The sequence below is a fragment of the Chiloscyllium punctatum genome, chromosome 44 (assembly GCF_047496795.1).
Source record: "Chiloscyllium punctatum isolate Juve2018m chromosome 44, sChiPun1.3, whole genome shotgun sequence".
Lineage (NCBI taxonomy): Eukaryota > Metazoa > Chordata > Chondrichthyes > Orectolobiformes > Hemiscylliidae > Chiloscyllium > Chiloscyllium punctatum.
In genome coordinates this window covers 40,500,490-40,524,206 of record NC_092782.1, presented here as the reverse complement: position 1 = coordinate 40,524,206, position 23,717 = coordinate 40,500,490, and the positions used below count along the sequence as shown (strand labels likewise).

The window sequence follows — 23,717 nt, the reverse complement described above, 5'->3', positions numbered from 1 at the left end:
ATTGTCCTGTATATTTTGTCACAAAATACAGTGAAAAGTGTTGTATAGGGTCACCATTTTCCAGTGCCATCTTAAAACATGGAAAAATAAACCAAAACATATAGTTTCAAGGCAGAAAAGTAAAGTTCAACTTTAAATTCCTTCTTGTCAAGTGTTTAGCCATGGGCTTGGAGTGGTCAGCCATGAGACTCCTCAGTGCGGCACTGGTACAAGAGTCACCATCTCACCACCATCACCACCACCCTGGGTTCTCAAGGACCTCACCAGCGCAGCCACTACAGATACTTCCAGGTCCTGTACCAGCCCAAACTCAACAGAAAACAGCCTTTCTCTTTATGGACTGCAGGCAGCTGTGATCCCAGCGCGTCTCTCTCTCTCTTTCTCACATTTCTCTCTGACTCTGTCTCTCTCTCTCTCTCTCATACACACACTCATTCTCTCTCTCTTATACACACACTCTCACTCTCTCTCTCTCTCTCTCAGATACAATCTCTTTGCCCAGGTTTTTAACCAATTTGCCTGAAATCATTTAGCCTATCCATTACAAGGCCAGCTGCTCTGCTCCTTGTTTTTAGATATTAAATGTGGCAAATGGATTTCACTAGCATTTGACATGTATGTCTGGCCCTATGGTAACCAGGTGATGCAGATTTAGCAGTATATCTCAGGCTACTTTCTTTATTACCCATTTTCTTTTGAACTAGAGAGAAAATATAACCATCTCATAAAATCTTGTATTCATAACACAATCTAATTTCCCACTTAATTGTTCATTTCAATTGCAGAGCACCTTGCAAACTCCTTAAAATTATATGTTAATTTTTGGAGTGAATCCAAATGCAAATTGACATTTTGTGTTTGAATTATTCCAAGATTTGAAATTGTGACCAGCTTTATTATGGAGAACTGAAGTTCCTTAGACCAAATATCAAATAAGAGGGCAGCATTGTGGAATTGTATGTTTATTTCATTTTGCTTCGTTTCCTTCTAGACTTTGAATGTCATTGCACAAGAAGATATTGGAGAATCAATGCCAGTAAAGGTTCTGAGCTGTGACAGTATAACCCAGGTTAAAGAAAAAATTCTTGACCAAGTGTACAGAAATGTTCCTTTTTCACAAAGGCCTGCACTGGATAGTGTTGTTCTTGGTAAGTTCTGGTTTACCATATTAACTAGTTGTTATTTCTTGTATCAATTCAGTACTCTACCCCAGTCTTGGCCTTGATCCTTTTCCCATTCCTCTTCCCTTCTATCACCCTTCTTCCTATTCCTTCTTGCAGGCTTCATCTCTTTCTGATCTCTGTGAACATTGTTCTCTTCTCACCTTCACCTCCCACCACTGCAAAACTTCTACTTATTTGTATTCGAACCATTCCTGCTCAAAACAGTTGGGCCAGAGATTGTTCTTACTTATGCCCCTGCTGTGACTTCCTGATACTAAATGCCCATTCCTGCTCACCAATTAGGTAGTGATTCTTGTCAGGTGTTGGGTGGTACCTTCAAGGTTTTATTTAAGTATGGCCCTGCTGTAAGATTGGTAGGCCCTCCACTTTCTTGCCTCAGTGAGTTATTTGTATGCTCTTGGATTCCCCATCTCTGCAGATGTCAAGGCCATAATGTTTGTGGAAAACTGTTTATTTCAATAACAAGAGAATTCGCTAAGTTTCTTTCTATCTTCACTTGCCACAGAATGGCGTCCAGGTTCTACTGGTCAAATACTTTCGGATTTGGATGTCACATCAGAACGAGATGGAAAATGGAGGCGTTTAAATACATTAAGACACTATAATGTGAGTAGCGTAAGCTTTTTGTATCTAACCACTGATAACGTTTTGTTTTGGGTTGGCATGGTGGCTTAGCGGTTAGCACTGCTGCCTCACAGCACAGGGACCTGGGTTCAATTCCTGCCTCGGGCAAATGTCTGTGTGGAGTTTGCACATTCTCCCCGTGTCTGCGTGGGTTTCCTCCTGGTGCTCCAGTTTCCTCCCACAAACCAAACGTGCAGGTTAGGTGAATTGGCCATGCTAAATTTCCCATAGTGTTGAGGGATGTGTAGTACAGGTGCATTAGTCAGGGGGAAATGTAGAGCAAGAGGGTTTGGGTGAGTTACTCTTCGAAGGGTTGGTGTGGACTTATTGGGCAGAATGACCTGTTTCCACACTGAAGGTATTCTATATAACATTTCTATCTTGCACAATGTTTAATTTTTTTAAAATTTGATTAGCCAAATGGACACTATGCGCAACAAATTTACCAAGTTGTCGAGCATATTTTTGTCTTTGACCAGAAAATCAATTATGAGTAAATTTGCACCTTGATACCTGCTTTGTACAGGGAGAAGCAAAGCAATGTTTATGTAGTATTTAACCACAATATTTTTGCACTATTGACATGAGTAGAGATTCCAACATTTCACTGACGTGTTTGCAAAGCAAAGTTTTACCAACTGCTGAAAAAAAATCATTAATTCTTAGGAGGCAGCGATTAAAAATCCAGGTCCAAAATCCATAAATTAGGAAGTTATAGAGGTTGGGACTATAGATCATGAGCTAGAATACAAGTGTTGACAAATAACAATAATCTATTTGTCTTTATGACTTGACTTTTAAGTCCCTAAACTTCTTTTAGGGATTGGTTTACTTAGTTGGCTGAATGGCAGGTTTCCATCGCAGAGTGAACCCTGAGCATGGGTTCAATTCTTGCTCGGGCTGAGATTATCATTAAAGACTCTCCTTCTCAATCTCTTCCCTTTAAACCCCACCAGTCACCTCTTTCTCATGAGAGAGCAACACTCTGGTCCAATACGATTATGGTGATTTTACCTTTACTCTTTTTTTTTCTGATTAGCTAAAGTCTAACTCTAAACTTTATCTTTTAAAAAAAACTATCTCTCGTAGGATCTATGTTACATTTTTTAAAAGGTATCATTTCTATAGCTATTGCTGTAATTCTGTTACAGTTTAGCAATGATAGGCATTTTCAAAATATTGAACATCTGTTTGAAAGCTAATTTAAATAATGGTATGAGTCAGACTATTTTTAGTCATTGAAGGTCTAGGTTGGGTGAGAGTGATCTATCTGATGTTGTTAGAGCCCATTCGCCTGTTTGCATTCATGTGTATTTTGTTTGGTAAGCTGAAAGAAGCGTGTGAGGCAAAAGTCCTGCTGAATACCTATGGTTCACCTGCCTCTGTGCAAATTCTGAACTGTTAATCAGCTTCAATTGCACATGTCACAGCTTGATTTTCCATGCCGAATGAATCAGCTAGAGAATGGCCTCGGCTCCCTGGCAGTTTTCAGAAATTTCACTGCCCTCCACCACACCATTTAGAGAGAACTGAGGAGTGCTGCTGTGCTTGGCAAATTAGAAATAATAGAAGTTTCACAGTGAGCTGCAACTCGTGGTATACAAGACTTCCCATTAAATAAAGAAACTAAACTTGTGTTTTTCATTTCCGTTAATTTTCCTGTTTTTCAATTCCTACATTGAAGCAGTAGGTATTGTGTAGCACTTTGTGCAGCATTTTTTGTCCAAGTATGGCATCAGTTAAAACCTAAGCTTTACAAGTGGGTTGTAGTGTCTGATTTCCAGCAATCTCTACTCCAGACTGGCACTGACTTGCCTTCATTGCTCAGCCCACTGAGTACAGAAGTTGGGATGTTATGCTGAGATTGTACAGGACGTGGGTCAGGCCTCTTCTGAAGTGCTGTGTCATCTTGCTATAGGAAGGATATTGTTAAACTGGAGAGGGTCCAGAAAATATTTACCAGGATGTTACTGGGAATGGAGGGTTTGAGTTATAAAAATAGGCTAGAAAAGGATGAAACTTTTTTCACTGGAGCATAGGAGGTTGAGGGGTGACATGGGAAGTTTATAAAATCACGAGTGACATGGATAAGGGGAATAGCAAAGGTCTTTCCCTAGAGTGGTGGAGTGGGGGCATATTTTTAAGGTGAGAGGAGAATGTTTAAAAAGGACATGGGGGAGGGCAACTTTTTTACACAGTAAGTGGTTTGTGTGTGGATCAGCTAGTGGAAGTGATAAACGCAGGTACAGTTACAACATTTAAAAGGCATTTGGAGAAGTACATAAATAGGAAGGATTTGGAGGAAAATGGGCCAAATGCAGGCAAATAGGATTAGTTTAGTTTGGGAACATGGTCAGCATGGACTAGTTGAACCAAAGGGTCTGTTTCCATGTTGTATGACTCTCTATGGCTCAGACTTCGTGCAAATCCTGGACACAGGTGAACCTCTGAACGTTGTGGTCCTTCCAACCTTGGAGTCATTTAAATGCAAGAAGAATGTTTCACAGTTTTTGCTATGGAGCACTGCCAAAATAGGGATGCAATTTTGCTGCAGACAAACATAAAGCTATCCACAGCTGGTTTAGATGAAGGAAGACTATTGGAAACCTGGAGCATCCATGTGGCCCATGTTATTAAAAAAATGAAACTGTATGGATGATAACATAGACAGACATACTTCCTTGATTTGCATCTCATTGTGACCATCCCATAGGATGACATGATGTCTGGTGTGGGTTCTGACAGCAGGAAACTGGAGCAAAGATTAACTGAAGCATTCCATAGATCCATTAAAAGAAAGTTGGTGGTGCAGGTGTAAAGAGCCATTTACTTAAGGCAAAATACTTGTGGGATATCTTTTGTACTTGTTTCCTTTCCTCATACATTATCCCCATTTTAAATTTGTTCATGCCATGTACAATGAGACTTGTCATATTGCCTAGGTTTCTTAATTTTTAAAAACTAAAGAATTTATTGTACATTACTACAATAACATGAGCAACAGTAAAATGAGATCACTAATTGAGAATTCTCCTCTTTCAGGTACGGGATTTCTCCACTCTCATTTTAGTAAGATCTTCACATGCACAGCAACCTGATGACCATCAGCAGATTATTCATGGAGAAAGTCAGTATCATTTTTACACTTCCAATTTGATAATGTCATGAAGCATTAACTGACAGAATTGTATTTCAATTCTAGTGCTCACATTTAAATGGGAATCTGATCAGAAATTACAATTTGATGCAAGGCTTTCTAAAAACGAATGTTGTTAGATTTAAAATCAAAATCCAATAGGTTGATCTTTTACTTTCCTTGTGTATGAAGCAATTTGTGTTTATTTTGAGGTGAGAGATGTCAGTGCTGGATATGGAGCACTGTGTTGGCCTTTGATTATATGCAGTATAGAATTCTGAATAGAAACCCTCTAGCCTTCCCAACTTTGATCTTCAGGTAGTTTCTGTATTACTGTATACGTTAGACAGTTTTGTGTTCCAACAAGATTTGGATTGAGAGTATAGGGGAACACAACCTTCCCTGACTGTCGTCAGGGAAATGTGCAAGTTTATTTTCCAGTGCCCTTTTACATAGGACCTGAGAGAACCAATTATGTAAAAGCCTTTATATTCAGTCTATTCTCCAATTACTCCAAGTGCAAATGTGGCTTCTTTAAAATATGTTTCTTGAATACTTAGATGTACAGCACTGAAACAGACTCTTACATCCAACTCGTCCATGCTTACCAGATATCCCAACCTAATCTAGTCCCATTTGTCAGCACTTGTCCCCCCCTATCCCTCTATTGAGGGGTGATATATAGAAGACAGATGTCAGAGGTAGGATCTTTACTCAGAGAATAGTAAGGGCATAGAACGCCCTGCTGGCAACAGTAGTAGACTTGCCAACTTTAAGGGCATTTAAATGGTTATTCAATAAATGTACGATGATAATGGAATAGTATAGGTTAGATGGGTTTCAGATTGGTTTCACAGATCGGCACAACATCGAAGGTCAAAGGGCCTGTATTGCGCTGTAATGCTCTATGTTCTATAGCTCAAACCCTCCAACCCTGGCAACATTCTTGTAAATCTTTTCTGAGCCCTTTCAAGTTTCACAACATCCTTCTGATAGGAGGTTGACCAGAATTGCACATAGTATTCCAAATGTTGTCTGACCAATGTCCTGCAAGCTGCAACATGACCTCCCAACTCCTACACTCAATGCTTTGTCCAATAAAGGAAAGCATGCCAAATGCTGCCTTCACTATCCTATTTACTGGTGATTCCACTTTCAAAGGAGCTATGAACCTGCACTCCAAGGTCTCTTTATTCAGCAACACACCCCAGGACCTTACAATAAAGTGTATAAGTCCTGCACTGATTTGCCTTTCCAAAATATAGCACCTTGCATTTATCTAAATTAAACTCCATCTGCCGGTCCTCAGCCCACTGGCCCATCTGATAAAGATTCTATTGTACTCTGTGGTACCTTCTTCACTGTCCAGTACACCTCGAATTTTGATGTCATCTGCAAACTTACTAACTATAGCTCCAATATTCATATCCAAATCATATATATAAATAACAAAAAGCAGTGGACCCAGCACCAATCCTTGTGGCACCCCACTGGTCACAGGCCTCCAGACTGAAAAGCAACCCTCCAACATGACCCACTGTCTTCTACCTTTGAGCCAGTCTGTATCCAAATGGCCAGTTCTCCCTGTATTCCATGAGATCTAAACTTGCTAACCAGTCTACCATGTGGAACCTTATCAAACGCCTTTCTGAAGTCCACATAGATCACATCAACCATTCTGCCCTCATCAATCCTCTTTGTTACTTCTTCAAAAAACTCAATCAAGTTCATGAGACATGATTTCCGACACAAAGCGAGGTTGACTAATCAGTCCTTGCCTTTCCAAATACAGGTTAATCCTGTTCCTCAGGATTCCCTCCAACAACTTGCCCACCATCGACGTCAGGCTCACCGGTCTATAGTTCCCTGGCCTTTCCTTACCATCTTTCTTAAATAGTGACATCACGTTACCAACCTCCAGTCTTCTGGCACCTCACCTGTGACTATCGATGATACAAGTATCTCAGCAAGGGGCCCAGTAATCACTTCCCTAGCTTCCCACAAAGTTCTACACCTAATGAGGTCCTGGGGATTTACCCACTTTTATGCATTTTAAGACATCCACAGCACCACCACCTCTGTAATATGGACATTTCTCTCAAGATGTCACCATCTATTTTCCCACATTCTATGTCTTCCATGTCCTTCTCCACAGTAAATACTGATGCAAAATACGTTTAGTATCTCCGCCACGCACCCCCCCCCCCCCCCCCCCCCCCCCCCCCCCCTCCCCCATCTCCTGCGGCTCCACACATAGGCGGCCTTGCTGATCTTTGAGGGGTCGTATTCTCTCCCTAGTTATCCTTTCTTCCTTAATATATTTATAAAATCCTTTTGGATATTCCTTAATCCTATTTGCCAAAGCTATCTCATGTCCCCTTTTTACCCTCCTGATTTCTCTCTTAAGTATACTTCTACTGCTTTTATACTCTTCCAAGGATTCACTCGATCTATCCTGTCCATACCTGACATGCGCTTCCTTCTTCTTCACCAAAATCTTTATTTTTTTTAGTCATCCAGCATTCCCTATACCTACCAGCCTTTCCTTTCACCTTAACAGGAATGTACTGTCTCTGGACTCTCGTTATCTCATCTTTGAAGGCTTCCTATTTTCCAACTGACCCTTTACCTGTGAACATCTGCCCCTAATCAACTCTTGAAAGTTCTTGCCCAATATCGTGAACATTGGCCTTCCTCCAATTTAGAACTTCAACTTTTAGATCTGGTCTATCCTTTTCCATCACTATTTTAAAACGAATAGAATTATGGTCGCTGGCCCCAAAGTGCTCCCCCACTGACACCTCAGTCACCTGCCCTGCCTTATCTCCGAAGAGTAGGTCAGGTTTTGCACCTTCTCTAGTAGGTACATCCACATACTGAATCAGAAAAATTTCTTGTACACACTTGACAAATTCCTCTCCATCTAAACCCTTAACACTATGGCAGTCCCAGTCTATGTTTGGAAAGTTAAAATCCCCTACCATAACCATCCTATTATTCTCACAGATAGCTGAGATCTTGTTATAAGTTTGTTTCTCAATTTCCCGCTGACTATTAGGGGGTCTATAGTACATTCCCAATAAGGTGCTCATCCCTTTCTTATTTCTCAGTTCAACCCAAATAGCTTCCCTGGATGTATTCCCAGGAATGTCCTCTCTAAGTGTAGCTGTAATGCTATCCCTAATCAAAAATGCCACTCCCCCTCCTCTCTTGCCCCCCTTTCTATCCTTCCTGTAGCATTTGTACCCTGGAACATTAAGCTGCCAGTCCTGTCCATCCCTAAGCCATATTTAAGTAATTGCTATGATATCCCAGTCCCATGTTCCTAACCACGCCCTGAGTTAATTTGCCTTCCCTGTTAAGCCTTTTACGTTGAAATAAACGCAGTTTAATTTATCAGTTCTACATTGTTCTCTGCTTTGTTCCTCTCTTTCCTGACTGTTTGACTTGCTCATTTTCCAAACTATAGCAGTATCAGATTGATCTCTTTCCTCACTATCTCCCTGGGTCCAAATCTTCCCCCTGCCCCCCCAATACCTCCCACCGTACTAGTCTAAATCCTCCCAAGCAGCTCTAGCAAACCTCCCTGCCAGTATATGAGTCTACTTCTAATTCAAGTGCAATCCACTCTTCATGTACAGGTTAGTTCTACCCCTGAAGAAATACCAATGATCCAAAAATGTGAATCCTTCTCCCGTACACCAGCTCCTCAGGCATGCATTCATCTGCTCTATCCTCCTATTCCTGCCCTCACAAGCTCATAGCACCAGGAATAATCCAAATATTACTACCCTTAAGGACTTCCTTTATAAATTCCTGCCCAACTTTATATATTTTTCCTTCAGAATCTCATCCTTTTCCCTTCCTATGTCATTAGTTACAATGTGTGCAATGACCTCCTGCTGGTCCCTCTCCCCTCTGAGAACATTCTGCACCTTCTGTGAGATATCCTTGATCCTGGCACCGGGGAGGCCACACATCATTCTGATTTTTCGCTGCTGGCTGCAGAAATGTCTGTCTGTGCCTCTGACTAGAGCGCCCCCTGTCACAATCGATCGCTTAGAATCTGACGTATCATTACTTTAGAACCATTCCCGGTACCAGAAACTTGACTGTTCAAGCTACGTTCTCCTGAGAGCCCAGCACCTCCCACATTTTCCTAATCCTATCTCATACTGTTTGAGATAACCATAGGAGACCCGTACACTACATGCCTATCCCTCCTACCTTTCCTGGAGTTGTATCTGCAGCTTTTCTCCTTTCTTATAACTGGCATCCATCACATCCCCTAGCTCCTGTAAATTCATTATTGCCTTTCACTGCTACTCTAATCGATCCATGCAGTGTGGTAAGATTCGTAACCAAAGTCACTTCCTGCAAACGTAATCATCAGTAACATGGAAACTCTCCCTATACTCCCACATCTGACAGGAAGAGCACATCACTCTACTAAAGGCCGTCTTTGCTCCTTAGCAATCTACAGACCCAGAAAATAGTACCTTCTTATTACTCTAAAAAGCCTCTGCTCCAGGCTAACTTAATAGTTATGGTTTAAATTTTTAAAATTTAATCAAGCAACAGATCTCAATAAAACATATAATCAAGAAAGAGCCCACTCTATTCACTGTTGTAGATTTATAGCAAGGTTGCACTTAAAAACTATGCAGTTATATGTTTCTGTGCTATGAGCTCTCCCACACTGGTTCCTCCAAGTTCTGCTGTGAATTTTGCTGTTTATTCGTTTTTACAAGACGCACTCCAATGTCCAGAGATACTTGAACTCAAACATCAAAGGCAGTAACTGTGTAGATTCACTGCTGTCTCAGACAGCAGTATAGGTTCCTCTCGTTGGCCATGTGATCACTGCCTTTGTCTGTCTTCCTCCATTTTTAAAAATGCTGTTGTTTTGATCAAACAATGCAACAGTATATAAAAACAGCAATTGCTCCTCCTGGAATTTGAGGAAATCCCCTCCCAAGCAGCTGTTACAGCCACAATTTTTTTCCCAGAATCCATCTTTTCTAGGCCTATTTTTTCAAAGATTTCTTCAAGTAGTTGCTGGCGTTCATGAAAAAATCTCCAACTGCCTTTCTGAAATCCACAGAAGATATCTGTCACTGAACATTGCATATTGTCCTTTTCAAACTTGCCACATTGTTTAATTAACTGTTTATGCACTGTCTGATTTTCCTATTCCACTGGCTTGAATAAAAAAAAATTGAACAGCTTTACTATTGCCCTGTTGCTGTATAATTCCACCTATTTTGCACTGATGCCTGAAACAACTTGTCTAAATAATCTGTGACTGTATTTTGTTTTGGAAATTCTTAAAGCAGGGAGGTTGTAAATGTGCTACAGTATGACTTTTATCTCTTAATTAACATTATCATTTTGTGGTCATTCCAGAAAGTGGACTTTTAGAAGAAGATAGAAGGTGGCATTTAGTCCGGCCAGCAGACGAAGTAGATGAAAGTAAATCAAAGCGAGGCAGCATGAAGGAGAAAGAAAGGACCAAAGCTATCACAGAAATATATTTGACAAGACTTTTGTCTGTAAAGGTGAGGTTTACTGTATACTTCACAGTCATTTACCTGGAATAGAATTTATCCCAGTCATCAATTTTTGTTATGCTCTGAATGAAACCATCAACTGGGCAGGCGAACAATTATACAAAAAAAGCCTTACCTACTCTGCTGGTCTCTCTTTACTTCAGTGCTGAAAGCTATGCCATGCAGTTTGTTAATTTGGAGACTGTTCTGTGTCTTAAACCAGAGATGACTAAACTGGCATCTTTTGTAAAGTTTATTTTACATACATTCAAGCTGTTAATTCTACTGGATCCTGGTCAAAACAAGTGCCTTCAAAATCGGACCAGTATAACTTATATTTGTTGAAGGCAGAGTTATTAGCAATTGCTGATGTTCATAACTCTAATACATTGAAATTCTGGACCTGGAAAATGTAACTTTTATCACTGTTTCATATCGATTATATATTTTGGTATTCACAGTAATAACAGAAATTGTCGCTGCAAATTTGTCACATTGCAGTTGTTTCATTCAAGTGTTAGAGAAAAATACTGCAAAAATGTACACTTTTAGAACCTGAGTTAAAGTTTAGTTATATTTGTTTAATTTCTCAGAATGAGGTTGGTTATAGTAGTTGTTGAAATTGCAATTATTCTGATTTTCCAACTATGTACTACTGTAGCTCTAGAGAATGCTCGATTTCAATTGCTCCTCTTTCCCCCAAAGCCATTAACTCCTAATGGGATGTTACTTGATCATGTATATTTACCCAAGTGGCTGTTTTCCTATATTAATGTATGTAATTATTGGAATGTTAAAAGACTAAGCATCATTACAAATTGGCTTTTGTGTCTTTGATTAGATTAGATTCCCTACAGTGTGGAAACAGGCCCTTCGGCCCAACCAGTCCACACCAACCCTCCAAAGAGCAACTCACCCAGACCCACCTCCCTCTGACTAATTGACCTAACACTACGGGCAATTTAGCATGGACAATTCGCCTGACCTGTATGTCTTTGGACTGTGGGAGGAAACCCACGCAGACACTGGGAGAATGTGCAAACTCCACACAGACAGTCACCCGAGGCTGGAATTGAACCTGGGACCCAGGTGCTGTGAGGTAGCAGTGCTAACCACTTTGTTTAAAGGGGTGGCACAGTGAACATGAAGGCTAATAAAAGGAACTTGAGTAACTATGAGGAGGAAGATTGTTTATTTCACCCCTTGTACTATGCAGCTAACAACCATCAGACTGCAATAGGAATAGAACCTGCCTGGTTTGTATAGCTGAGGTACTAAGTGAACTGTTGAGCAGTACTGAATGTAATTACAAAGTGTAATACGCTTGACCAATCATGTTACTTGTAATAATAAGGAATTGGAAATGTCTGTTTAGATTGTATAAATTAGTTTTCTCTTGTCAAGAGAAAGAAGTTTAATCTCTATTTCTTTGACTAAAACAGGGAACACTTCAGCAGTTTGTAGATAATTTCTTCCAAAGTATTCTCAGTACAAATCAATCCATTCCAACGGCTGTGAAATACTATTTTGATTTCCTTGACGAGCAAGCACGCAAAAATGAAATAAACGACGAGGAGACCATTCACATCTGGAAAACCAACAGGTAAGAACATCTGGATTACTTGTTCTCCATGACATGTACTTTTGTTTTTGAGAGTGTGCTTTGAGCATCCTACTTTCCATCAGCATACATTTTTATCATTACGGCCTGGGCATTGAACCTTAAATAAACGGAGAGAAGGGCTACATAGAGCATCAAAAGGACATAGACAAGTTTCTGGAGTGGACAGATAGGTGACAGATGAAGTTCAATGTGGAGAAGTGAGAAGTAATACTTTTAGGAATAATCTGAACAGATGATACAAATAGGGTGCAAGTTCTAAAGGGGGTGAAGAAACAGATGAAGATGGATGTACACAAATTGCAGGTGGGAAGGCAGATGGAGAGAGAGTTTGATAAAACATACAGTATCCTGGACTTAGATATTAATAAGGGCATAAAGTACAAGAGCAAGGTGGTCATGCTGAACTACTTCAATACACTTCTCAGATCTCAGCTGGAGTATTGTGTACAGTTCTGGGCACCTCAGTAAGGATGTGAACACACTGCAGAGAGGGATGAGAAACTTCAGTTGTGAAGATAGATTAAAGAGGTTAGGATGGTTCTCCACAGAGGGAAGGAGGCTAAGAGGAGATCTGATAGAAGTTTACAAAATCATGAGGTCCAGATAGAGGAGAAGCTGGTCTTGCTTGTAAAAGGGTTCAGATAAAAGGGCAGAGATGTAAAGTGATTTGCAAACATGGCAAATATGACATGAGTAAAACCTTCTTCATACAAATGGATTAGATCTGGGAACACTGCCCGGAAATGTGATGAAGGCAGGATCAACTGAGGCATTCAAAAAGGTGCTGGATGATTGTTTCTACTGAAATAATGTGCAAGAGTACAGGAATAAAAGCAGATGAATGGCACTAAGTCATAATGCTCATTGGAGAGCTGGTGAATACAGGACGGGCTAAATGAGCTCTTGCTGTATTGCAACAGTTTGATAATATTGTTGCTAAGAACAGGGCAAAGGCTGGGAATTCTGTGGTGAGTGATTTCTCTGATTTCCCAAAGTGTGTTCACCATCTACAAGACACAAGTCAGTAATGTGATGGAATACAGTCCCAATGACTTGGATGAATGTGCGACATATATGCTAAAGCTTGACATCATCCATGACAAAGCAGCCCACTTCATTGTCTCTATCTATCCAACACCTTCTTCATTCACTCTCTTTGACACTGATGACCAACTGTAGTATCTGTGTGCCATATATAAGATATACTGTAGCAATTCATTAAGCTTCCTTCAGAAGTAACTTCTAAACTTGACATTCTATGCCACATGAAAGGGAAGTAGCATCTGCATGAAGACAGCATGACCCAGAGTTTGCCTCCTAGCCATATAACACTGACGGAATTGTGTTTTATTTCTCATCAGTTGGTCAAAATTATCGAAGACCCTAACGACCAACAATGCAGGTTCCATAGATTAAGAAATAAAAAGCTATCTCTAATGTTTTCTCGTGAACTTGTTTTTTAATAACCATTTTAAGTACAGATCCCGAATGATCTGGACCAAGTGGGCATGGAAAGGATGTTTCCAGAACTGTTTCCAATGAATGATTGCTGTTTTTGGCCACACTTCAGAATATCTTTCCTGTGGGCTGCACAACATGGTAACTCTCCACCTCAGGTGGTGGTGGAGGCCAGTCCTTATTATTAAGGTAGATGGATAAATTCTTAGGACGGAGAATCAAAAGTCTGAGGGACAGATGGAAATATGGAATCTGAAATACATATTCAGTTCAACTATGATCTTTTTGAATGGCAGAACAGGTTCAAGAGGCTAATTAGTTCTTTCTTCTAGTTTGTATGAAACTCTGCAGTTCAAAAGAAACACATGTACCCCAATCAGCTTTCACATCATTCCACTGGACTCACCTTCTGAAATCCATCTGGCCATTGTCAGAATTGCATTGTCGTGGAGTGCAGGGGTTGATTGAGCATTTTGGGGGTAAGAGAAGGTAGAGGGAGAAAAACACCATGTCCAAGAGGGACACTGCATGTTGAATGGAGAAGGAGAGTGAGGTTCCAGTGCAGAATGGTCAGAGGTGCCTACTGACTAGTGATTTTTCCTTGCAATCACTGTTGGAGTGGGCAACAGAAGATTAGAAGATTATAGGTCTCCAGCGTAAAATGGTAAGGCGCAATTCAAATCACACTCTGTGTCAGATGCTCCCTTTCTGATGCAAACTTAAAAGATCTGGATCCCATTTTGGGATAGTGAAAGCCACATACTATAAGTGAATGTGTGGTAAATGCTACATTGGAGCGAGTATACTACAAATTCAGTGAGAGCCCTCACACCCAATGCAAAAAAATATTTGAATGAAATGTGAATGTGGAAGATTTTTCTGTTATCATCTTTATATGAAGAAAATCTGAGAAATAGATGTTGCCAAATCCATGTAGCTCAAAAAGACTTTTGAGAGGTTGAAGTGCTTGTGACTGAATCTGATGTTTTGCTCCAGTCCCTTGATCATAAATTATTCCATGAAGCCTTCAGACTGCAGTGAGCCATACTCAGAATGATCCTTTCCCTTATTGTTTTTGTACTGACCTTGGAATCATTGGCAGCTTATAAAGGAACTTATGGTGAAATAGACATCCATAGATATTCCTGATCTGGTGCTGGATTTCCTTAAGTGAAGATAGCAGCAAATCCATTGTGAACTATCTTGTGAAAAATCAATTAGTATTCAAAATTTGGTAGAAGATTTGTAGCTCGGGTGCTCGTTGTTGTGGTTCTGTTCACCGAGCTGGGAATTTGTCTTGCAAACGTTTCGTCCCCTGTCTAGGTGACATCCTCAGTGCTTGGGAACCTCCTGTGAAGCGCTTCTGTACTGTTTCCTTCGGCATTTAGAACATAGAACATAGAACATAGAACATAGAACATAGAACAATACAGCACAGAACAGGCCCTTCGGCCCACGATGTTGTGCCGAACTTCTATCCTAGATTAAGCACCCATCCATGTACCTATCCAAATGCCGCTTAAAGGTCGCCAATGAATCTGACTCTACCACTCCCTCGGGCAGCGCATTCCATGCCCCCACCACTCTCTGGGTAAAGAACCCACCCCTGACATCTCCCCTATACCTTCCACCCTTCACCTTAAATTTATGTCCCCTTGTAACACTCTGTTGTACCCGGGGAAAAAGTTTCTGACTGTCTACTCTATCTATTCCGCTGATCATCTTATAAACCTCTATCAAGTCACCCCTCATCCTTCGCCGTTCCAACGAGAAAAGGCCGAGAACTCTCAACCTATCCTCGTACGACCTACTCTCCATTCCAGGCAACATCCTGGTAAATCTTCTCTGCACCCTCTCCAAAGCTTCCACATCTTTCCTAAAGTGAGGCGACCAGAACTGCACACAGTACTCCAAATGTGGCCTAACCAAAGTCCTGTACAGCTGCAACATCACCTCACGACTCTTGAATTCAATCCCTCTGCTAATGAACGATAATACTCCATAGGCCTTCTTACAAACTCTATCCACCTGAGTGGCAACCTTCAAAGATCTATGTACATAGACCCCAAGATCCCTCTGTTCCTCCACCTGACCAAGAACCCTACCATTAACCCTGTATTCCGCATTCTTATTTGTTCTTCCAAAATGGACAACCTCACACTTGGCAGGGTTGAACTCCATCTGCCACTCCTCAGCCCAGCTCTGCATCCTATCTAAGTCCCTCTGCAGCCGACAACAGCCCTCCTCACTGTCCACAACTCCACCTATCTTTGTATCATCTGCAAATTTACTGACCCACCCTTCGACTCCCTCCTCTAAGTCATTAATAAAAATTACAAACAGCAGAGGACCCAGAACTGATCCCTGCGGAACTCCACTTGTAACTGGACTCCATGCTGAATATTTACCATCTACCACCACTCTCTGACTTCTACCGGTTAGCCAGTTTTCTATCCAATTGGCCAAATTTCCCTCTATCCCATGCCTCCTGACTTTCCGCATAAGCCTACCATGGGGAACCTTATCAAATGCCTTACTAAAATCCATGTACACTACATCCACTGCTCTACCCTCATCCACATGCTTGGTCACCTCCTCGAAGAATTCAATAAGACTTGTAAGGCAAGACCTACCCTTCACAAATCCGTGCTGGCTGTCCCTAATCAAGCAGTGTCTTTCCAGATACTCGTAAATCCTATCCCTCAGTACCCTTTCCATTACTTTGCCTGCCACAGAAGTAAGACTAACTGGCCTGTAATTCCCGGGGTTATCCCTATTCCCTTTTTTGAACAGGGGCACAACATTCGCTACTCTCCAGTCCCCTGGTACCACCCCAGTTGCCAGTGAAGACGAGAAGATCATTGCCAACGGTACTGCAATTTCCTCTCTTGCTTCCCACATAATCCTAGGATATATCCCGTCAGGCCCGGGGGACTTGTCTATCCTCAAGTTGTTCAAAATGTCCAACACATCTTCCTTCCTAACAGGTATCTCTTCTAGCATATCAGTCCGTTTCACACTCTCCTCTTCAACAATACGGTCCCTCTCGTTCGTAAATACTGAAGAGAAGTACTTGTTCAAGACCTCTCCTATCTCTTCCGACTCAATACACAGTCTCCCACCACTGTCCTTGATCGGACCTACCCTCGTTCTCGTCATTCTCAGGTTTCTCACATATGCATAGAATGCCTTGGGGTTATCCTTGATCCTATCCGCCAGGGATTTTTCATGCCCTCTCTTAGCTCTCCTAATCCCTTTCTTCAGGTCCCTTCTGGCTATCCTGTATCCCTCCACTGCTCTGTCTGAACCTTGTTTCCTCAACCTTATGTAAGCCTCCTTCTTCCTCTTTACTAGACATTCAACCTCCCTCGTCAACCAAGGCTCCCTCACACGACCATTTCTTTCCTGCCTGATCGGTACATACATATCAAGGACACGTCGTATCTGCTCCTTGAAAAAGTCCCACATTTCCACCACATCCTTCCCTAACAGCCTATGCTCCCAACGTATGCTCCTCAAATCCTGTCTTACAGCATCGTAATTTCCCTTCCCCCAATTGTAAAATCTACCTTGTTGTGCGCACCTATCTCTCTCCATAACCAAGGTGAAAGTCACAGAATTGTGGTCGCCATCACCAAAATGTTCACCCACCAACAAGCCCACCACTTGTCCCGGTTCGTTACCGAGTACCAAATCCAATATGGCCTCCCCTCTGGTTGGACAATCTACATACTGCGTTAGAAAAGCTTCCTGGACACACTGCACAAACACCGCCCCATCCAATCTACTTGATCGAAAGAGCTTCCAATCAATATTTGGGAAGTTGAAGTCGCCCATGACTACGACCCTGTGGCTTCTGCACCTTTCCAAAATCTGTTTCCCAATCTGTTTCTCCACATCTCTGCTGCTATTGGGGGGCCTATAATAAACACCCAACAAGGTGACTGCACCTTTCCTATTTCTGACTTTATAGTGGCCTGTCTCTGCCGCTTCCGGTTGTCAGTTCGAGCTGTCCGCTGTAGTGGCCGGTATATTGGGTCCAGGTCGATGTGTTTGTTGATGGAGTCTGTGGATGAGTGCCATGCCTCTAGGAATTCCCTGGCTGTTCTCTGTTTGGCTTGCCCTATAATGGTAGTGTTGTCCCAGTCGAATTCATGTTGCTTGTCGTCTGTGTGTGTGTGTGGCTACTGTGTGTGGCTGGTCGTGTCATTTCGTAGCTAGTTGGTGTTCATGTATACGGATCGTTAACTGTCTTCCTGTTTGTCCGATGTAGTGTTTTCTGCAGTCCTTGCATGGGATTTTGTACACTACATTAGTTTTGTTCATGTTGGGTGTCGGGTCCTTCGTTCTGGTGAGTTGTTGTCTGAGCGCTGTTATGAGTCCTAGTGGTCGCAGTAGTCTGGCTGTCAGTTCAGAAATGTTTTTGATGTATGGTAGTGTGGCTAGTCCTTTGGGTTACAGCATGTCCTCATTCCGTTGTTATGTTTTGTTACTTCTAATCTCTTGTAGGTGAGGTGACTCACCTACTTTAGGAACTTCAGATTGCAGTTATACAATCAAAAATAATATTACTTCTATAAACCCATTTGATACTCTTGATTTTTGGAGATATCTAAAGCATGGTGTTTTAATTTACTGATGACCCTAAAAATGTTTCACAACACGAGTACACTTTATCACCAGTTTTCTGTTGGATAATGAAGGGTCTAGGATAGGGTTGAAGCAAATTTCCTGAATGTGGGAGATACATTAATCTTTCCAGTTCATTTGGATTGCCAAATATGAATCTCTTTGGATGTGACCATTTCAAATTGAATCCTGATTGAATAGGATTTGGCTAGCCACTTTCACTTGAGGAATGTTGTATGTGACAAATTATGTTTTGATCCAGTCCCATCCTAAACAGTATCATGAAGTTCAAAAAAATGTTAGAATAAATAGTAAATATTTTGTAATGGCAATAATAATAGTAATCTAATGATTATCTCACTGAATTTCTATGTTAACACCAGCTTTTTTGGTTCACTTGAACGCTATAAGTCTTCATTTCGAAGTCTGTTCCAAAATAAAACTGGCAAACACACTTCTTTGTGGCACAGAATGGAACTGAACCAAGAACGGGGAGAAATGGAGCACATGAATTACTGTGGAATAGTCTTTCTCATAAAAATATGCATGATTTTTCTCAAGTAATTAAAATATATCCTGTTTTTACCCCCTACAGTTTGCCATTAAGATTCTGGGTAAACATACTGAAAAATCCACATTTCATATTTGATGTGAAAGTTAATGAAGTAGTGGATGCATCCTTATCCGTGATTGCACAGACCCTCATGGATGCTTGTACGAAAACAGAATACAAATTGAGCAGAGTAAGTATCTCAATTTCAACAGCAAACAACAAAATTCTTAAACAAGTAGAAAACCTCCACTTCAGAGGTGCCAGGTGATGGTGAGACTATCAATTGCTTCCACTCATTTTTCAAATAATCATCCAGGAATACGTAAAACTGCATCTCTGAATTTTCTTGGATGGCGCATATACTTGTCTATCTATGACTATGATAAAAAAAATTGCCTTTGCTCATATAAGTTGTTTTTTTCTAATCTTTAGGACTCTCCAAGCAACAAGTTACTTTATGCCAGAGAAATTTCCACATACAAAAAGATGGTGGAGGAGTAAGTGAGAATTAAAAAAAACTAATTTGACAAGCTTTGAGGAACTTAATATAAGCTTCTTACTATTTTATCTTAAGGTTCAACTTAATCACCTTTGATTAGCAAACATTTATTTACTGGACATGTTACCAAAAATATTGCCTGAAATTCCCATTCAGGTTTCACTTAAATTTGAGATTTAAATGCAGTTTCTTTATATGGGAAGAGCTTTCTTGAATTTAGCATGGTTCACTTTTCCTGGTAGATTAGTTGAGATCTTTGCCGCTGGAATATTAGATCGCCCAGTCAGGAAACGTTATTAGCTTTCCTTTGGATAGCTTTGATGTGGAGATTTCAAGAAACCTGCTGGTGCATGACTGTTGAAATTGAAGAGAATTCCTTGTACCAGAGACTGTGTTCTAAACTGGCCCATTTTTATCTTATTCTGGGATAAACCAGGTAGTTAGAAGGCAGAGTTATATTTTACTGTAAGCCGTCTATTTAGATTGATTTGACAGTTTTGTCTTTTTTTCGAACAGCTATTACAGGGGTATTCGTCAATTGATCCAAGTCAGTGATCAAGATATGAACACACACTTAGCTGAAGTCTCAAGAGTAAGTTTATATTTTTTGACAAAGCTTGACATGTAATCCAACCTCTAAATTACTGAAAATATTTGGGAAGATTACCTGAGCCCCCAGTGGCCAGATGCACTAGACCACCTAAGTTAGTGAATACAAAGCAAAGCATGGCAGTGGGATTTGCTGTAGATGCTTGTAACGGAACCCACTAATATTCTGACAATAGTCCCAGATGCAGACCCAGAAAAAGTTCCCACTACCTCTAATAGATATTCCTCACATAAATATGTTGTAGCAATGGTATTCTTTCTACTTCAATTAAATAATCCTTTTTATCTGTAGACTATTAGATCTGTACGCCACACTAATTAAAATTCAGAAAATATGCAGCTTTTCAGTTAACATTTTAAAAATGCTAATTCCAGCAGACTAAACGGGCTAATGATGCATCCAATTCCACTCCAATAATGTGTCAAACAGACAAGGGTGAAAAGGGAAGTTGGTTAGGAGGTGTTAGCAAAGGTGTGAATGAACAGATGCATCTTCATAAGTTTGTATAAAGTGGGGGAAAAAGTAGAATGGCTTAGGATGGAAGATCTTAAGAAGAGGATTGCAGTAGCTGATTACTATCCTAATGAAAGGAGAAAAGAATGTTCAGAAGACTTGAGTCAGGAAAACAAAGCATTTCAGGAATGGATTTAGGACTAGAAGATATTATAAAGGGCTTTTGGCAAGGACACAAAGGGCTTTATAATCAAAATTAAGGATTTTAATGTGAAGCTTTGCTAGTCTGGCATCCAGAGGATGAAGCAGATGATGGGAAAATGGGGTCTTTTATAGGATGTGATATGTGCTAATAATTAGGATTGCTGAATTTGAAAGTGACAAAAACATGGCTGAGAGATTTAGTTGTTTGAGGAGGTCGGGCAATATGGAAACATAAATAAGTTCTCTTGGTTATGGCATGTTCAATTTCATTTCATAAAAAGCCAAAGGATATTGGATGTTGGAAATCAGAAACTTCAGAACTGAAGAAGGATCACTGGACCTGAAACATTAAGTCTGCTTTCTCTCCACAAATGCTGCCAGACCTGAGTCTGTCCAGTAATTTCTGATTTTGTTTCCAATTTCATTTCATGTTTAAGCTTGAACAGGATGTTGAGGGAAAGAATACAGTTTAGTGTGGGACTACAATGGGGAGAAAGAGTTTTTTTACATAGAAAAGTACAGTGACTTTGGAAAGATCAATGTTGAATTGAAGGAATTGCCACATTTTGGATGAATCACATCAAGCATGCAGTCTAACACCAATGATGAGGTACTGCTGGATTTTATTAGCAAATGTCAGAAATTGATATTTTTATGGGTGTTGTTGCTAAGGTCAACTTGTGGATATAGAGATGGAGGAGCTCTGGTGCAGATCCATGAGAAATGAAGTGATGATGTGGGGGACGGGAGTATAGCCATTGCTGTTTATACTTACTTAGAACCACAGAATCCATACAGTGTGAAAGAGGGCCATTCGGCCCATCAAGTCCATACCACCCTTCCAATGATCAACCCAATCCCCTAACCTATCCCTATAACCCTGCATTCCCATGTCTAATCCACCTAACCTGTACATCTTTGGACTGTGGGAGGAAACCCACACAGACATGAGGAGAATGTACCATCTTCCCACAGACAGTCGCCCAAGGATAGAATCAAACTCTGGTCCCTGGTGCTGTGAGGTAGCAGTGCTAACCACTGAGCTACCATGCTGTCCATATGTTCCCATCATACTTTTATTTTATCACAGTTTGAGTTGTGAGTTTTAAACAAATAAAAAAGGAAATATTATCATTAGTGCTCCAGCTTGTGTGTACTTCAACAGAAGAGCTCTGTGTGCTCATAGTTTGGTTATTTTCCAGGCTCATACAGACAAACTGAATACTATGGTAGCATTGCATCAGCTGTACCAATACACCAACAAATACTACGATGAGGTGGGTTTTTTTTAAAAAAAAATTAATGGTTGTTTTGGTTTCTGCATATATTCATTACCTTATTCAGTTTGAGTACTGTTAAATGATTGTCATCTATATTTTAGTTTAAGTTGTTGGTAAATATAAAAACACAGCTTAACCACATCAAGATACACTGTGTTATAAATCTTTTGAATACTTAAAGATGACTCATGATAATTAGTACTTGCTCCTAAGTTAATTACTTTTTCATTATGTTCATTAAATACTTTTAAAAGTTATGTTACACTTCTAGGAGAAAAATATATCCAATAAATGCACATCAAATGTAAGAATGTGTGTGATATGATACATTATAGAATGTGCAATTTCAGTGTATAGTTTCATGTCAGTATTAATATTACAACATTCTCTGCCTTTACAGATAATAAATGCCTTGGAAGAAGACCAAGCAGCACAAAAGATGCAGCTCTCTGTCCGTCTGCAGCAAATAGCAGCTGCACTAGAGAATAAAACAACAGACCTTTGACATGACCATTTTACATAATGAAAGCTCAGATGTTAAATTTTATTACTTAGGAAAGAAAATAGTGTTATTTTTACTCTTCCGATTACCTTTGCAGTTCTTAATTCAAAGTCTGAAATCCATAATTTTGTAAATTAACTAATATTCTATAATATTGTATTATAAACTTGGTCTATAAAACCTGTGGAGAATTGTCAAGTAAAAATATAAACAACTTAGTTGCTGGAATTAGATCGTCTTGTACTGATCTACATTGTTATTTTAAAAAAATGTAAATTATCTGAGCCCTAAAAACGCTTTGATGATTTGGCCCACAATTATGCTAAACTCTATCATAGTGGGCTGAGTCTTGTACAGAATGTTGCCTTCTAATCTAAAGCTTCATTGTTGATAGCAACCTTTTTTCAAATTTAATATTACGACCATTAATAACAGTACTGCCATTTATGTGCATTCTGATACATTTTCTAGCTAATTGTTACAATGAAAATGGCATGATTTTTATACTTATCATGTTATCCTGTCCAAATTGGCGTTTTGACAGATAGAAATCATGGAAATTTATGAAAAAGTCATTTCTTAATTGTATGTAATACAGACCAAGTAGAATATGCTTGTAAATTTATGTTAAAATTACATTTTAGAGGATTTTTTTTTACAATAGAACTAGTGACTACTGAAATGTCTTTTGATATTTTTGATATAATTTGGGAGATGGAATTGCAAATAAAATCAGCTTTTTATTTACTTTGTGAATGAAGAGGTTTTCTTTTTATTTTATATATACAATTTTATATATATAAATATATCAAGGAAAGCAAAGTGTGCTGATTTAAGAAGCCTACAAGTGGTGGAAATCCATTTTACCTGTTTGAATTTTATTTGTCTTCAAATGAACCCCACTCCGCGAATCTCCATTAATCTCAGAGAATAAGAATAGTTTATCTATGAAAACAAACAGTACATCAGATCTGCAAAATCTATATACTCATCGCATATATTTTGCATTTAAAACATATAAGTTACTGTTGTGTCTAACATGTCTGAAATCACTTGCTGTTTTATTTGCACTGTGCGTTCATAACCACAAGACTGGATGAGTATAATATGACAACTGATTTAGCCAGTAGTTCTGATGTTTGTGCTCCTTTGTCACTACAGACAGTTCAGGTGATGTACTTCTCTACTACTGCAACATCTGTATTATATTTCCTAATCAACCTATTCAGGGATGTTATTACAAATCTTCAGGGCAGGTAGGACTTGAGCACAGTTCCTCTGATCCAGTGAAGGGGACACTACTACGTTGCCACAAGAGATTCTGTAATGTTTGTTTTACATATTTACATTTTCAGTCAAACGAGTCAGATATTATTACACACTTCAGGAGCAGGTGGGTCTTGAACCTGGGT

The 23,717-nt window shown here is 39.9% G+C and overlaps 1 protein-coding gene across 7 annotated transcripts in view; it reads left to right on the top strand.

Moving 5' to 3' along the window:
• The window catches only part of LOC140466910 (plexin-B2-like), a 265,449-nt gene extending 242,397 nt beyond the window's left edge, over positions 1–23,052 (top strand). For all 7 annotated transcript variants that reach the window (XM_072562727.1, XM_072562723.1, XM_072562725.1 and 4 more), the window contains 10 exons: positions 992–1,148; positions 1,690–1,790; positions 4,851–4,935; positions 10,351–10,502; positions 11,936–12,096; positions 18,800–18,947; positions 19,190–19,254; positions 19,773–19,848; positions 21,726–21,800; positions 22,204–23,052. In XM_072562727.1, coding sequence (XP_072418828.1) covers positions 992–1,148; positions 1,690–1,790; positions 4,851–4,935; positions 10,351–10,502; positions 11,936–12,096; positions 18,800–18,947; positions 19,190–19,254; positions 19,773–19,848; positions 21,726–21,800; positions 22,204–22,308 — 1,125 coding nt within the window. In that variant the 3' untranslated portion in view covers positions 22,309–23,052. The remainder of the gene's footprint in view (positions 1–991; positions 1,149–1,689; positions 1,791–4,850; positions 4,936–10,350; positions 10,503–11,935; positions 12,097–18,799; positions 18,948–19,189; positions 19,255–19,772; positions 19,849–21,725; positions 21,801–22,203) is intronic.
• The last annotated feature ends 665 nt before the right edge of the window (positions 23,053–23,717 follow it).